The following is a 15,787-nucleotide window of genomic DNA, read 5'->3' on the forward strand; positions in this document are numbered from 1 at the left end:
GGTACATCAGTTTTTAGTGCACCATTGTTGCCCAAAATTAGTAAAAATTAATTTTGTGAAACTTTTATATATGAGAATATGTTCCATTTATTTCATTAAACTCTTTTTAAGCAATTTTCACTAATATGTTTCCATTCAATTTTTTTATTAACAAAAGTCCATACTTTAATTTCCTTAGTTTTTACATAAATTATTTTTCTGTTCTAGGATCCCGTCCAGGATACTACCTGATATTTACTTGTCATGTCTCTAAGCTCCTCTTGGTCTGTCCTCAGACTCCATTGCTTTTTTGTTTGTTTGTTTTTAAATTTTATTGAAGTGTAGTTGATTTGATTTACCATGTTGTGTTAATTTGTTCTTTACAGCAAAGTGACTCAGGTGTACATACATACATATATATAGAGAGAGTTTTTCATATTCTTTTCTATTAAGGTTTGTCACAGGATATTGAATATAGTTCCCTGTGTCCATTTAATTTTTAATATCCTTGAATCTAAGCCTTCAGTAGCTCAGGAGTCATAGAGAATGACAGATTATATATAAGCAATCTTGAGATTATTATGTTCCTCCTTATTAAGGAATTTTCTTATCCTTTTCCCATGGGAAAAGGAAAGCACATTGACAAAACAGTCAGGATACTTGGTTCTAACCCCAGCATATAACCTCAGCTGTTTACCCTCTGGATTCTAGTCTTCCCATCCCCAAAATAGAATGATAACTTGCTGAACCTATATCATGGCCCTGTTATGAGTTTCAAAGAAGATAAAAGTACTTTGAATGTGTTAATATCGAGGTTCTTGCCTTATCTTTTACATTTTAAATAGTTTTTCACAATTAAAAAAAGTAACAACAATTGTACAAGATTTTGTCACTTATGTATTTAATTAAATCCCTGGAAGTGTTATTGTGCTTAAATTTCACAACTGCATTTCCTAAAATTCATTTTAGACCCACTTTGTAAGTTTTGACTTGTAAATCAGTCAGAGGAACTTTATGATTCTTTCTGTGAGAATGATTTAGTTAGCTTGTGTAAGAGTACTAAATTAAAGACTTAACTATGATGTTCAGATTAGGAGACTCTTCATTGATGGAGACATCTATATTTGATTTCTTTCATCTATTTGTACATCTTGTGCTCTAGAACTCATGAGACTAACAAACCATCTGCCTCCTGGTTTCTGCTATTCTAGATATAAACAGAAATATTGGTTTAAAAAAATAAATGAGATTCTAGTTTTCTGAAAAATTTGAAATTGGTATGGTATATTAAAAAGAGAGAGTTCTCATTTAGATTTTAGAGTTCAGGCCTGACTCTGCTGGTAACTGAAAGCTCTCAGGCATGTCAATTTATTTTTTCTAGGCCACATTTCCCCATTATAAAACAAATAGTGGTTTGAATTAGGATTCTAAGGTTCTTTCTACTTTTTAAAATTCTGATTGTTTTTTAACTCTTCTAAGTATGTATCTGAGGAAACTGATGAAAAGACTATAGAGTTGATACTGATGTTTCTGAGATACTGTTTATTATATTTGACTTATACCTAAGGTGACCATATAATTTGCCATCCAAACAAGAGGAAACTTTTGAGAGTGAAGGGCATACTGTTAGTAATAACACCAGGACAACAGCTTTAAACCAGAACTGTCCCAGATAAACTAGAATACCTGGTTACCCTATCAATACCCAATAGGTAGTTCTGCATTATCAGCCACAAAAGAGTATTTGTTTATGTTTTAATTCATTTTCATGGTTTCTCTGTTTTTCTTCTTATAGATCCACTATGTGTGGAAAGTAGTGCAGCATCATTCCAGCAATCTTCAGTTAGTAAAAAAGGAATGTTCACAGATGACTTACACAAATTGGTGGATGACTGGACAAAGGAAACAGTAGGAAATTCGCTTATTAAGCCAAGTTTAAACCAACTTAAACAAAGTCAACAGAAACTAGAAACAGACAACTGGAACAAAGCATATGAAGTAAGTAGTTTATACCTGACTTTATTTATCAGAACTAAAACCATAAAAATTGATTAACATAGGTCTGTGGTTATAATTACCATGAAAGAGTGGTGTGACTTGACAGTATAGAGACACTTATCCTTGCCTAGTTCATTATGTCTTCAAGCAAATTATCTTTTAGGGCAGAGGCCTGCAAACTTTTTTCTGGGAAGGAGCCAATTAGTAAATATTTTCAAGCCATGGGGTTGTAGCTACTCAATGCTACAAAAACATACATAGACAGTATATAAACAAGTATGCATGGCTTTGTTCCATTAAAATTTGATTTGGAAAGAGTTGGCAGGCTGTAGATTGCTGACCCTTGTTTTAGGCTATTATACCTGGAAGAAAAAACATCAAGTATCAAAAAAGAAAGCATCTGGAGTAAGGGTTAATTCAGTTTTGTGGTACAAGAAGTTTGGATTTTGAGGAAAAGCTATCTTATGTTAGTGGTAGATCAATATTCTCAGAGCCAGTAAATTATTTTATGTATTCAATATGAAAAAGAATTTTAAAGATCTTTAATTATTATAACAAATGTCTTAAGTTTATGGATGAGATGTCTGGTTAATTGCATCTGGTCTTAGGTGTACATGGCAATTGGAGTGTAGAAAGATGTCCAAAATGCATTCTGGAGTAGAAAGAAGATAGGATCACAGAATAGTATATATAGTATTTAGGTAAAATTATATATATTAGATACATGTATATATGCATATGGGCTTCCCAGGTGGCACTAGTGGTAAAGAACCCACCTGCTAATACAGGAGACCTAAGAGATGTGGGTTCAATCCCTGGGTTGGGAAGAGCCCCTGGAAGAGGGCATGACAACCCACTCCAGTGTTCTTGCCTGGAGAACCCCATGGACAGGCATGCCTGGTGGGCTACGGTCCATAGTGTCACAAAGAGTCAGACACAACTGAAGCGACTTAGCCTAGCCTAGCCTATGCTGCTCCTGCTAAGTCGCGTCAGTCATGTTCGACTCTGTGCGACCCCATAGACAGCAGCCCACCAGGCTCCACCGTCCCTGGGATTCTCCAGACAAGAACACTGGAGGGGGTTGCCATTTCCTTCTCCAATGCATGAAAATGAAAAGTGAAAGTGAAGTCGCTCAATCATGTCCGACTCTTAGCGACCCCATGGACCGCAGCCTACCAGGCTCCTCTGTCCATGGGATTTCCCAGGCAAGAGTACTGGAGTGGGGTGCCATTGCCTTCTCCGAGCCTAGCCTATATATGCATATAAATAGGAAAAGCCCTTAAAATATCCTGGATGGTGGAATTTGGATCTAATTTTACTTTGTTGTTTTCTGTGTGTGAATTTTTAAAGTATCATTTTTTTTCAAAATGAGTAAATCTATTAAAATGTGAATCACAGCTTAGAATCTGAACCCATATCATTGAAAGAGATATGTCTGTGTCTGTTATGTTTGTGTACACATATGTGTGTGTATATATAGTCATTGCATGTAGTTTGGTAAAGAGTCTGAAAATACATTTAGAGTTATCATTGAATAAAAATTTTCAAAAGCCTAGATTTTCCAAACTAGTAAACAGTGTATCTCCTTGAGGGCTCTCTGTATTTATATTATTCTTGGCATGGATTTATACACAGATAGTATCACCATTGTAAAAATTGGAAGCCATTAGAGGCAGATTTCAAGGCATAAACGTGTTTGCGCTGCCAGTGAAAGATGCTCTGAACATGTGAATGGAAGCCTTTGTTGCTGAGTTGAAGAGTGGTTTATTGCAGTTATAATGAGGGATGCTTGGAGGAAGAGTGTATAGGAAATGGAGTATGAATAAAAGTGGTAAACGTTCTTAAAACAGACTTGGTTCCAGGTCAGGTCAGTCATTTACTAGTTATGTGACTTTAGACAAGTCATTGTGCCTCAGTTTCCATGCCTTTAAAACAGGGATGATACTTTCTTGTCTGCAGGATTGTTGTGAGGATTAACATCTATAAAGTGCCTAGCACATAGTAGTATCCTGTATGTGGTAACTGTTTTTGTATTTTTAAGTTCAGTTGATTATATCTTTATGTGGAGAGCCTGTCTCACTATCTAATGATCTTGCGTAGTACTGTTGTGTAGCTTTAGAAAACTGTCACAGTTATATTCCAGGTCCTTTACTATGTGCCAAGCCCTCTGCTAGGCACTGGGTTTGATTAGTAAGAACAAGTGTTATGTTCCCTATTCTCATGGGACTTATATGCTGGTGGGAAAGTTAGATATGAACAGACTTGTATAAAAAATATAAAATTGCAGCTGTAATAAGGACTACAAAAGAGAGATATAAGATATCATACAGTAAGGGAAATTTGACCTAGTAAAGGGAAGTCAATGAAAGCTTTCCTGAGAAAGTGATGATTAAGCAGAGATGTGAAGGGTAAGTATTAACTAGGTGAAAACAGGAGGGAATATGATTCTAAGCAGGAAGAATAGCATATGCAAAGCCCTGTATGGGGAAACAGAGACTGAAAGGACTCAAAGCAGGCCCATTTGCCTGAAGTGAAGAGAGCAGAGAGGAGTTGGTGCACAGTGAATCTGTAGGGTCTTAAAAGTGGTGATGATAAGGATCTTTGTCTTTACTTTAAGAATGATAGCCATTGAAGCCCTAGGGTTGACATGATCAGATTTGCTTTTTGAAAAGATCACTCTGACTTGAAGCAAGAAGAAAGATTATTGAAGATAAGCTTGGTAGACCAATCAAGAATTAGTCACAGTAGGCCTGATAAAGAGAAGTTGAACTTTTAAACTATTTTATTTAAAAAAGAGAGAGAGACAGACAGAAGCTGAGATGAAGAGAAATGAACAGATTCCAAAAAATGTTTAAGAGATAAAATGGACCAGATGGAGGTGTCAAGGCTAGGTTTCTGGCTGGTATAACTGGCTATCATTCCAGTGTACCAATTATCAAAAAGGGGAACATGAGCAGGCAGTGTGTTTTGGTAGTAGAAAAATCATACATTTCATTTTGGTTATTTGAATCTGAGGTGCCTTTTAAATATCCAAGAGAAAATAAAGTATAACAAGTCATCTCCAATTCAGTCTTTGTTAAAAATAAAAATCACATTGGTATTGTTTGTAAAATAATAATGTGTATTATAGAAGTTAATCAATGCAGAAAAGTACAAAATTTTAAAATACCACCTTCAAATCCCACCACCCAGAAATGATTGTCACTAACTTTAGATAAACATCATTTCAGATATCTTTGTATATCTATATATGATACATAGAAATAGCTTTACAAACATATGATCATACTATTTGTGTTATTTTTAAACCAGAAGTATTTAATTTTACTTTAACAACAAAAATGCTGATATAAAAATTGGATTGCTGGACTTTAAATAAAAGTTCTTTTTTCCCCTCAAGAGATCTTGTCATTTATTCTTGAGTCAAGCAAAAAAACCTTTATCCTAACTTAAACTTGAAACTTTAGTTGAAAGGGTTTTAACTTGACCATCAATTTAAAAGAACTAAGAATTTGGGACTGATACCAAGCTCTCCCTCAAGGAAGAATTATTTACTTTCATTTAGACATATTATTCCCATGTGCATGTGATTCCAGTAATCTCTATGTGTGTGCTTAGTTGATTTTAGTAATCTCTATACATACACATAATCACAATATGATATAATAAGAATCAAGCAGGAATATATTTTCTCAGAACTGTCAAAAACATAATTGTCTTGAGTTTAAATTTCCCAAAATATAACAGAAATATCAGACTTCAAATAGTGAGTAGTAGAAAGAGGTAGGGAGGTGACATTTACTGAGCACCAGGCTCAGTATATGCCAGGCTGTTTTCCCTATGCCACACTAAATTATGATCCTCTTCCGAGAATTATGTAGTAAGATGAACTATTATTGTCTGCGGCCCTGAATGAAAGAATGCCTGGGACTGGCAGAAGGAAGTAAAAATAGAAGAGTAGTGCTAGCATGAGGAAAGGAACTGTGAACAGAAATTTACCAGGGGCCTTGGAGTTATCTGGAACTGTGTTCAACTCCTTACCTTACTATTAATTTGCTAAGTGGTGATGGGCATTATTAATTTTGAGCTTCTGTTTCCTCATCTAAAAATGCTTGTCTTGCAGGACAGTTATGAAGATGAAATGAAATAAGGTATATAACTGTGAGCACACAGAAAGTTACTCCCAAAATGGTAGACACTCAGAATAATAATGATAGAGTAGTAGTAAGACAAAAAAAGAATAGGAAGGAATATAGAATAAAAGCATCTATCAAATAAACTGATCTTTTGTTTTTATTTTTGTTTTTGTTAGAATACTCCATCTACTATGGGCTACACACCAACATGGATTTCTTCTCTGTCCCAAATCCGTGGAGCTGTCCCAACCTCCTTGCCACAAGGACTGTCACTCCCTTCATTTCCTGGGCCATTATCATCATATGGAATACCCCATGTTTGTCAGTATAATGCTGTGGTGGGGCCAGGGTATCCAGTACAGTGGGTAGGAATTTCAGGAACACCACAACAGTCTCTAGTAATTCCTAACCAACCTGGGGGACCGTTCCAACCAGGGATGAATTTGCAGGCGTTTCCAGCTTCATCAGTGCAGAATCCGTCCACAATCCCTCCTGGTCCCAAGTAAATCAGAGTAGATAATGAAGAAAAGGGAGTTTTCTTTATAATTATTTTCAGGATACCTAAGGTATTAAACTTTCTTCTTCTTGGGTTCTGCCATACTTTCCCTCATTTTGAGTTTACTTTCCACTCTTATTTTTTGTTCCAATGTAGTATTTGATATAGCTCATCACCTGTAGAACTGTGCAGTTTATACATAGAACACTGCACATAGAAATGTTTTTTCACTTCAAATCCTATCCTCTTTGATACTTGATTTTTTTAAAAAAATACTGTTTAGAATGCTTTAATATGCTCAGCTTGAGCATTGTCATTTCCAGGACACTTTCCATGCATTGCTGAGGAGCCCCCATTTTTTTTTATTGCAGTTCTCTGCAGCTAGATGATACTTTTCTTTAAAAGGTATAAGAACTATTTAAATTTATATTCCCCAAACATACACAAAGTGAGACTCTCCAGCAGGGTCTTATGAGATTCTTCATGTTGTTTATCTTAGGTTTACCTTTCACAGAAGGCAGGGTAACTTGCTGCAGGAAATGTTTTGGTGTATAAAATTAGAATAACTTTGTCAACCAATATAGAACATGAGCCCTTTTTAATGTGATTTTCTTCCCGTCGTCACAGCAGTAGGAGTGAAGCCTTGTTTTAGGTGAGGCGGAGAGGAAGGAAAAAACAGAACTGTAACAGTTCTTGATTCTGCAGATAATGTAGCTGCTTTAGGATTTCCATAGTAATTCAAAGCAGCTATCTCTTTGTTTCTCATGTGCACACTACATGTATTTGAGCATGAGAGGCATTGGTTTGGCTTGCATTCTTTTGCAAGGGATATACTGCAGCTGATACGAATCTCTTTTGGGGGGAATCTTTGTATTCCTAACAAAGACAATTCAAGTTACACCTCTATTAATCCATTCTTCTGAAGAGAAATTTACTTGATAAAGTAGGTTTTGAGACTTACACATGAAACACTGGCTTTACAAGGTTCTAAGAGATGAACAGTATGAAAAGGCAAAATGATAGGATATTGAAAGAGGAACTCCCCAGGTCGGTAGGTGCTCAATATGCTACTGGAGATCAGTGGAGAAATAACCCCAGAAAGAATGAAGGGATGGAGCCAAAGCAAAAACAATACCCAGTTGCAGATGTGACTGGTGATAGAAGCAAGTTCTGATGCTGTAAAGAGCAATATTTCTTAGGAACCTGGAATGTTAAGTCCATGAATCAAGGCAAATTGGAAGTGGACAAACAGGAGATGGAAAGAGTGAACGTCAACATTCTAGGAATCAGTGAACTAAAATGGACTGGAATGGGTGAATTTAACTCAGATGACCATTATATTTACTACTGCAGGCAGGAATCCCTTAGAAGAAATGGAGTAGCCATCATGGTCAACAAGAGTCCGAAATACAGTACTTGGATGGAATCTCAAAAATGACAGAATGATCTCTGTTCATTTCCAATGCAAACCATTCAATATCACAGTAACCCAAGTCTATGCCTGAAACAGTAATGCTGAAGAAGCTGAAGTTGAATGCTTCTATGAAGACCTAAAAGACCTTTGGGAACTAACACCCAAAAAAGATGTCCTTTTCATTATAGGGGACTAGAATGCAAGAGTAGGAAGTGAAGAAACACCTGGAGTAACAGGCAGATTTGGCCTTGGAATACAGAATGAAGCAGGGCAAAGGCTAATAGAGTTTTGCCAAGAGAACACACTGGTCATAGCAAACACCCTCTTCCAACAACACAAGAGAAGACTCTACACATGGACATCACCAGATGGTCAACACCGAAATCAGATTGATTATATTCTTCGCAGCCAAAGATGGAGAAGCTCTATACAGTCAACAAAAACAAGACCGGGAGCTGACTGTGGCTCAGATCATGAACTCCTTATTGCCAAATTCAGACTTAAATTGAAGAAAGTAGGGAAAACCACTAGACCATTCAGGTATGACCTATATCAAATCCCTTATGATTATACAGTGGAAGTGAGAAATAGATTTAAGGGACTAGATCTGATAGAGTGCCTGATGAACTATGGACTGAGTTTCCTGACATTGTACAGGAGACAGGGATCAAGACCATCCCCATGGAAAAGAAATGCAAAAAAGAAAAATGGGTGTCTGGGGAGGCTTTACAAATAGCTGTGAAAAGAAGAGAAGCGAAAAGCAAAGGAGAAAAGGAAGGATATAAGCATCTGAATGCAGAGTTCCAAAGAATAGCAAGGAGAGATAAGAAAGCCTTCCTCAGCGATCAATGCAAAGAAGTAGAGGAAAACAACAGAATGGGAAAGACTAGAGATCTCTTCAAGAAAATTAGAGATAGCAAGGGAACATTTCATGCAAAGATGGGCTCGATAAAGGACAGAAATGGTATAGACTTAACAGAAGCAGAAGATATTAAGAGGTGGCAGGAATACACAGAAGAACTCTACAAAAAAGATCTTCACGATCCAGATAATCACGATGGTGTAATCACTCACCTAGAGCCAGACATCCTGGAATGTGAAGTCAAGTGGGCCTTAGAAAGCATCACTACGAACAAAGCTAGCGGAGGGGATGGAATTCCAGTTGAGCTATTTCAAATCCTGAAAGATGATGCTGTGAAAGTGCTGCACTCAATATGCCAGCAAATTTGGAAAACTCAGCAGTGGCCACAGGACTGGAAAAAGTCAGTTTTCATTCCAATCCCAAAGAAAGGCAATGCCAAAGAATGCTCAAACTACCGCACAACTGCACTCATCTCACACGCTAGTAAAGTACTGCTCAAAATTCTCCAAGCCAGGCTTCAGCAAGCTGGTTTTAGAAAAGGCAGAGGAAGCAGAGATCAAATTGCTAACATCCGCTGAATCATCAAAAAAGCAAGAGAGTTCCAGAAAAATATCTATTTCTGCTTTATTGACTATGCCAAAGCCTTTGACTGTATGGATCACAATAAACTGTGGAAAATTCTGAAAGAGATGGGAATACCAGACCACCTGACCTGCCTCTTGAGAAACCTATGTGCAGGTCAGGAAGCAACAGTTAGAACTGGACATGGAACAACAGACTGGTTCCAAATAGGAAAAGGAGTATGTCAAGGCTGTATATTGTCACCCTGCTTATTTAACTTATATGCAGAGTACATCATGAGAAACGCTGGGCCGGAGGAAGCACAAGCTGGAATCAAGATTGCCAGGAGAAATATCAATAACCTCAGATATGCAGATGACACCACCGTTATGGCAGAAAGTGAAGAGGAACTAAAAAGCCTCTTGATGAAGGTGAAAGAGGAGAGTGAAAAAGTTGGCTTAAAGCTCAACATTCAGAAAACGAAGATCATGGCATCTGGCCCCAACACTTCATGGGAAATAGATGGGGAAACAGTGGAAACAATGTCAGACTTCATTTTTCTGGGCTCCAAAATCAGTGCAGATGGTGACTGCAGCCATGAAATTAAAAGACGCTTGCTCCTTGGAAGGAAAGTTATGACCAACCTAGATAGCATATTCAAAAGCAGAGACATTAGTTTGCTAACAAAGGTCCATCTAGTCAAGGCTATGGTTTTTCCAATAGTCATGTATGGATGTGAGAGTTGGACTGTGAAGAATGCTGAGCACCGAAGAATTGATGCTTTTGAACTGTGGTGTTGGAGAAGACTCTTGAGAGTCCCTTGGACTGCAAGGAGATCCAACCAATCCATTCTGAAGGAGATCAGCCCTGGGATTTCTTTGGAAGGAATGATGCTAAAGCTGAAACTCTAATACTTTGGCCGCCTCATGCAAAGAGTTGACTCATTGGAAAAGACTCTGATGCTGGGAGGGATTGGGGGCAGGAGGAAAAGGGGACGACAGAGGATGAGATGGCTGGATGGCATCATCGACTCGATGGACATGGGTTTGGGTGAACTCTGGGAGTTGGTGATGGACAGGGAGGCCTGGCGTGCTGCAATTCATGGGGTCGCAAAGAGTCGGACACGACAGAGCGACTGAACTGAACTGAACTGAAGAGATGAGGGGTATACACTGTCCTGCAGTAGATAGTAGACCCTCAAAGGATACTATTTAAGTTGTCCTTAGCTTATTTTTTGGGGGGGATTACCGTTTTGTTTTTTAGTTGTTATAGTTATCTTGTTAAGAGTCTGTAGCATCTTAGATGATTTTGGCAGCCTCTTTAGAATCTGAGAGAGATCACTGTCAAGTTGCACTTTACTGGGTTTTATCCAGTTTTAGGAGGAAGGGAGGCAATGTCAGAATATACACTTTTGGTTTTCAAGAAAGTTAACTAATATTCTTAAAAGTCTGGTCACAGAGTTACCTAATGCTTGATCAATCTGTGAAACCCAAATATTGAATTCTAAAATGGTATTTATCAACTACCACATATAAACATGTTTAAAATACTTTTCACTCTGAAGATTTCAAAGTCATTTCTAGGACACATTTACCTAATAATGAGTTCTACTGGTCAACATTCCAGATGATCACCCAACATTTCTATTGACAGATTTTCCTCCATATTCCTCTAAAAATTTTACCCTATGATCTTGCCAGGTAATGAGGAAAACTTAATGGGTGTACTTTTTTTTTTTTTTTGCACACTCTACTTTGTGACATTCAGCACCCTTTTTCAAAAAAGAAAAATGTCTTCTGTTGCTTACCTGAGGATCACACTCAGCATCATGAAGATTCTGTTACTATCATTTGGGGGCATCCAGGATAGCATTTTGAGAACTGCTGTTGATAAGAGTCACAGCTTCTTTTTATAAAACATACTCTGGTTTGGATGAGTCTTTCTAAATCTTATGTACAGATTCTTCAAATTTCTTCTACAGTATTATTTGCAAGTTGAAATGGTTTTAGGACATTAGTGTAATGCAGATTCTCGCATTGCCATTTTCCATGTGTATAAAAAACAATGTGCCTAAAATCTGTAATTCTTTCAAACTGCTTGCGTTTCATTAGTAGAGTCAGCTTTGTGTGATTACATTGAGACTTAAAATTTATAAGCTGAAAATACTGCAGGTTTTATGATCCTTTTTGGAGTTACAATCCTTTTAAATAGTGTACCCCAGGATGAAAAAAGCTCCATGGATGACATTTATTAATGGCTGCTCTATATCATATGTCCCACATTTTGCCATCACCTCTGTTTTATGTACAATTCATCATTCTTTTGCCTGCAGACTTTTGCAGTGCCTTGTAATATTTAGAATCTTTTCAGATTTTTTGCTGGAAAGAAAAGTAGTCTTCTAAAGTTTGAAGATGGTGAGTAGTGTACTGCTGTCTCCATGCTGACTGCAGTAGTTGGGTTAACATATATGTTATGTATACATGATGTATATGTAACGTGTATAAGTTTAAAAATACAGAAAAAAATGAGTTTTGTGCAGAAATTAAGAAAACAGTGTTATTCACATCACTGTGGGTTTTTAAGTTATTTTTTTCCCATTACTTAAATGTTTGACTCAGATTATAGTCACTTTGACTGTAAATATTATCTAGTTTTCTATCTAGGGGTTTTGCATTATTTCATAATTTTGATAAATCATGATAGTGCTGTTTTCATCCTTGCTGAGGTACTTTTCCTCCCCAGAAATAATTAACTCTTGAGGTATAGCTCAGAAATTCCCTTCTTACTTAACAAAGAGCCTACTACAAAGAAAGGCCTTCTTTTCATTTCCAACACACACCAAAACCTGTCCTTTCCATTTTCCTTCTTGTAGAAGAAAAAAGGTTACACTAAACAATCCTGCTTGTAAAGCTTTTTTGAGGGTAGTCAGTATGTCCAACCATCATGTTTACTTCTCAAAGTGCAAGTCTGATGAATAGTACTGTATCTCCATATGTGGCAATGTGAGCATTTCATCATGAAGTACCTGCTGCTATGTTTGTGAAGTTGGGTGTAACATCATAAGAATATGAAACAAGTATTGGTGTAAATCTAATGAAAATAACCCTATGTATTTGTACCAGTCTTGAATCTCTATTTAAGGCAATTTGCTGTAGTTAACAAATATCCACTTCGTTTTTCATCTTTTCTTGCCAGTTTTATATCCAGCATGAATTCCAATGGTTTGACAGCAAACTTATCTGTGAAAGTTTAAAAGGCACTTTTCTGCTGCAATTTTTGGATTGAGTGTGGAGTGTTATGTATAATACGATGGGCTATATCATTTTAGAACCCCATATTTAATCCCAATCTAATTACAATTTTTTATCTACCTCTTTCAAAGCTGTTTTGGGGTACACATGAAAACACTGCCTATGAAACTTGTTTTTTTGCCTTGATTCTCAGTATTCTTTCAGGTTATAAATCTGGCATGCCTTCTTATCCCAGTGCTGTGAGTTTGAAATGAGAGGGACCATCACTCTGCCACCAATCTATGTTTTAAGTGATGAGAGCCACATGCGTCTAAAATAAGCTTTGGGGATGTAGGGATGGAGAACAGAGAAATAAATCCAGCTGGTGGCAATATAGGACTTAGTGGTAGAAGTTAGTTGTAAACAAACAAATGGTAAGAAAGTACCTAAATTAGACAGTCCAGTGCCTGTAACTTCGCATCTTTTATTAGAGATGCATTTCTTGTCTGTGTGCCTAAAGGGCTATGGGTTGAAATTGCTTTAACTATCACAATGAAATATTTGATAAATCTTATAGCAGTGGCCTGTCATTCAGCATACTAGCATACAACTAAGTATTTGTAGTGATATTTTATTACCTTAAAATGGCTATATGCTTTTAGTTGAATTGTAGTTAGTTGTAACTGTTCATCCAATCTCTAACATTTATTAGAGGCATTGACTTTCCTCTTTGCTGTCTTCTCTGAGTGATAAAAATGATGCATTCCTTTTTTTCCCCCAGAAGACTGAGCAAATGTTTGTAAACCACATGTTGTTTCCCTTGTTTACTATGTGTAACACTAAAGCATATTTAATGTTAGTACTAATATTGTATTTCCGGCTTCATCTACAAGTACATTCCTGAAGTATCCTTGCCATCAGTTTGGGATTTAGTTATTTAATCTTCTGTTTGGTTTAGAAGAATATTGAGATATTTGAGGTGTTGTGCAAGCCATTATTTCTAGAATAGATTGTTCATTTTTCATCCTGGATGAAAGTTTGATGAAAGTAGTTTCCTGGGGACTTGTTTTTTCCCCTTTTATTTAAAAGATGACCCAATCAGGGAAGGGAGCATAGAAAAGGTCATTGATTTGGTTAAGTGTAATTTCTGAGATTGAAATAAAAAACCCACAAGTAGTTCAGACTATAAAATGGTGACACTCAAACTTGGTAAAATCCTTTGAAGTGAAATTAGTATGAAATTTTTTCTGAAATGCTTTCAGGTCACCCTGGAAATAGTCTTTGTATGCGAAGGATGAACACAAACATTGGTCAGAAACCTTGACAGCCAACATAGGCATGGGCCTGGGATAGTAACTAGGTTACACTGAAGGTATTTTCAACTGAGATAGCTGGAAGATTATATAAACCAACAGCTCCCATTCTGGAAGATTTTCCTTTAATTAAAAGAACCTCAAGCAAAAAGGCTTAAAGTCAAGCAAGAAGGGAAGAGAGAAACTGGGCTCTTGAGAACGAAATCAGTGCCACTGAAAAATAAAATTCCTAAATCCATGCTTGTCATCCTTCCCATTTTTGTTTTTTTTTAAAGTTGCATTTCTTCTCCACTGTAAGATTTCAGATTGAAGTTTGTGGTCCAAAACATACCCTCAGCAGAAACAGTGATTGATTGGAAAGTGCAGTTGTTCAAGGTCTGTCATGCTCAATCACTTAAAGCTGTAATTTGTTTGATATGAATATTAAGCATGTAGACCTAGTGCAGCATGGGAGCCACTCAGGAAGTTTATGCAATTAATAAACTTTCATGCATAATTTACTATAAAATATGCAGAATTTTAGCCACTTCTCTACACTTAACCTTTAGTTGTATATGTCAACTCTCCTTTCTTAATTGGGGAATGTAGCATTATATGGAATGTTGTTAAACCTAATTTTAATCCTTTTATTATTTTTTTTATAAACCTAAGCAATCTGCCTTTAAGCAGTTGTCTGATTTTGGTTCTTTGAAACTGTGATTTTTATTTCATTTGTACCCAACCATTGTTAAGTATTTTGTTTCCTGGAAATTTTGTTTTGAAACAGAAAATAAAGGCTGTGTTAAAATGAGTATATTATCTTATTAAAATGCTGTCATAGTCACTGCAATCACCTGGCTTAAGCTGATTCTTCATTTACCAAATCTAACTTAACAGATTTAAAAACTTTAATCCTGTAGCTATGTTGGCTGGACAAACTAACCAACCTGTATGTTACCTCTTGATTTATAGCCCAACAAATTTTGGAGTTGGACCTCTTCCCCTGATTTGTCAATGAGCCATAATTGTAACAGTCACTATGATTTACTGAATAATAGGCTTGTGATATTTTTAATTCACAAAACAATCCTATAAGCGAGATCTGTTACTATCTCAACAGAGAAAATTTGAGGGTCAGAAAGATTACATAATTTACCAAGGCATGATAGCTAGTAAATGATGAAGCCTGGATCCAAAGCCAGGTCTGACTCCAAAGTTCATGTGAAAAATCCCAGGCCATGCAGGAGACCCTGGTTTGATCCCTGGGTTGGGAGGATTCCCTGGAGAAGGGAATGGGTACCCACTCCAGTATTCTTGCCTGGAGAATTCCATGGACAGAGGAACCTGGTGGGCTACAGTCCATGGGGTTGCAAAGAGTCAGACACGAATGAGTGACTAATAGTTTGACTTTCATACTGACTCTCAGAAAGTGGAAGTGAAGTCGCTCAGTCATGTCCGACTCTTTGTGACCCCATGGACTGTAGCCTATCAGGCTCTTCTGTCCATGGGATTTTCCAGACGAGTGCTGGAGTGGATTGCCATTTCCTTCTCCAGGGGGTCTTCCCGACCCAGGGATCGAACCTGAGTCTCCCGTATTGCAGGCAGACGCTTTACTGTCTGAGCCACCAGGGAAGCCTCAGATATACTGTAATAATAACAATCAAAATTCATTTAGACTAACTTTTCAACTAATCATTATGATTAGTATATATTTTCATATATCTTTCTTGTTTTTAATTTATTTATTTTAATTTTGGCTGTGCTAGATCTTCACTGCTGTGATCGGGCTTTCTCTAGCTGTGGTGTGTGGGGGCTACTC

General features: G+C 37.0%; 1 protein-coding gene and 1 long non-coding RNA gene across 8 annotated transcripts in view; one reads left to right on the forward strand and one right to left on the reverse strand.

The window, feature by feature from the left end:
• Positions 1–14,818, forward strand: part of WNK3 (WNK lysine deficient protein kinase 3) — a 194,734-nt gene extending 179,916 nt beyond the window's left edge. For 2 of the 3 annotated variants that reach the window (XM_086388564.1, XM_086388563.1), the window contains exons 22-23: positions 1,775–1,977; positions 6,290–14,818. In XM_086388564.1, coding sequence (XP_086244690.1) covers positions 1,775–1,977; positions 6,290–6,619 — 533 coding nt within the window. In that variant the 3' untranslated portion in view covers positions 6,620–14,818. The remainder of the gene's footprint in view (positions 1–1,774; positions 1,978–6,289) is intronic. The other variant, XM_086388565.1, reaches the window with a different exon arrangement.
• Positions 1–15,787, reverse strand: part of LOC147340315 (uncharacterized) — a 40,755-nt gene that overhangs the window by 15,723 nt on the left and 9,245 nt on the right. The gene's annotated exons all lie outside the window — the stretch shown is intronic.

Source organism: Bos grunniens, chromosome X, assembly GCF_055505025.1.
Source record: "Bos grunniens cultivar Pamir isolate PY7600 chromosome X, Bosgru_T2T1.0, whole genome shotgun sequence".
NCBI classification, from domain to species: Eukaryota; Metazoa; Chordata; class Mammalia; order Artiodactyla; family Bovidae; genus Bos; species Bos grunniens.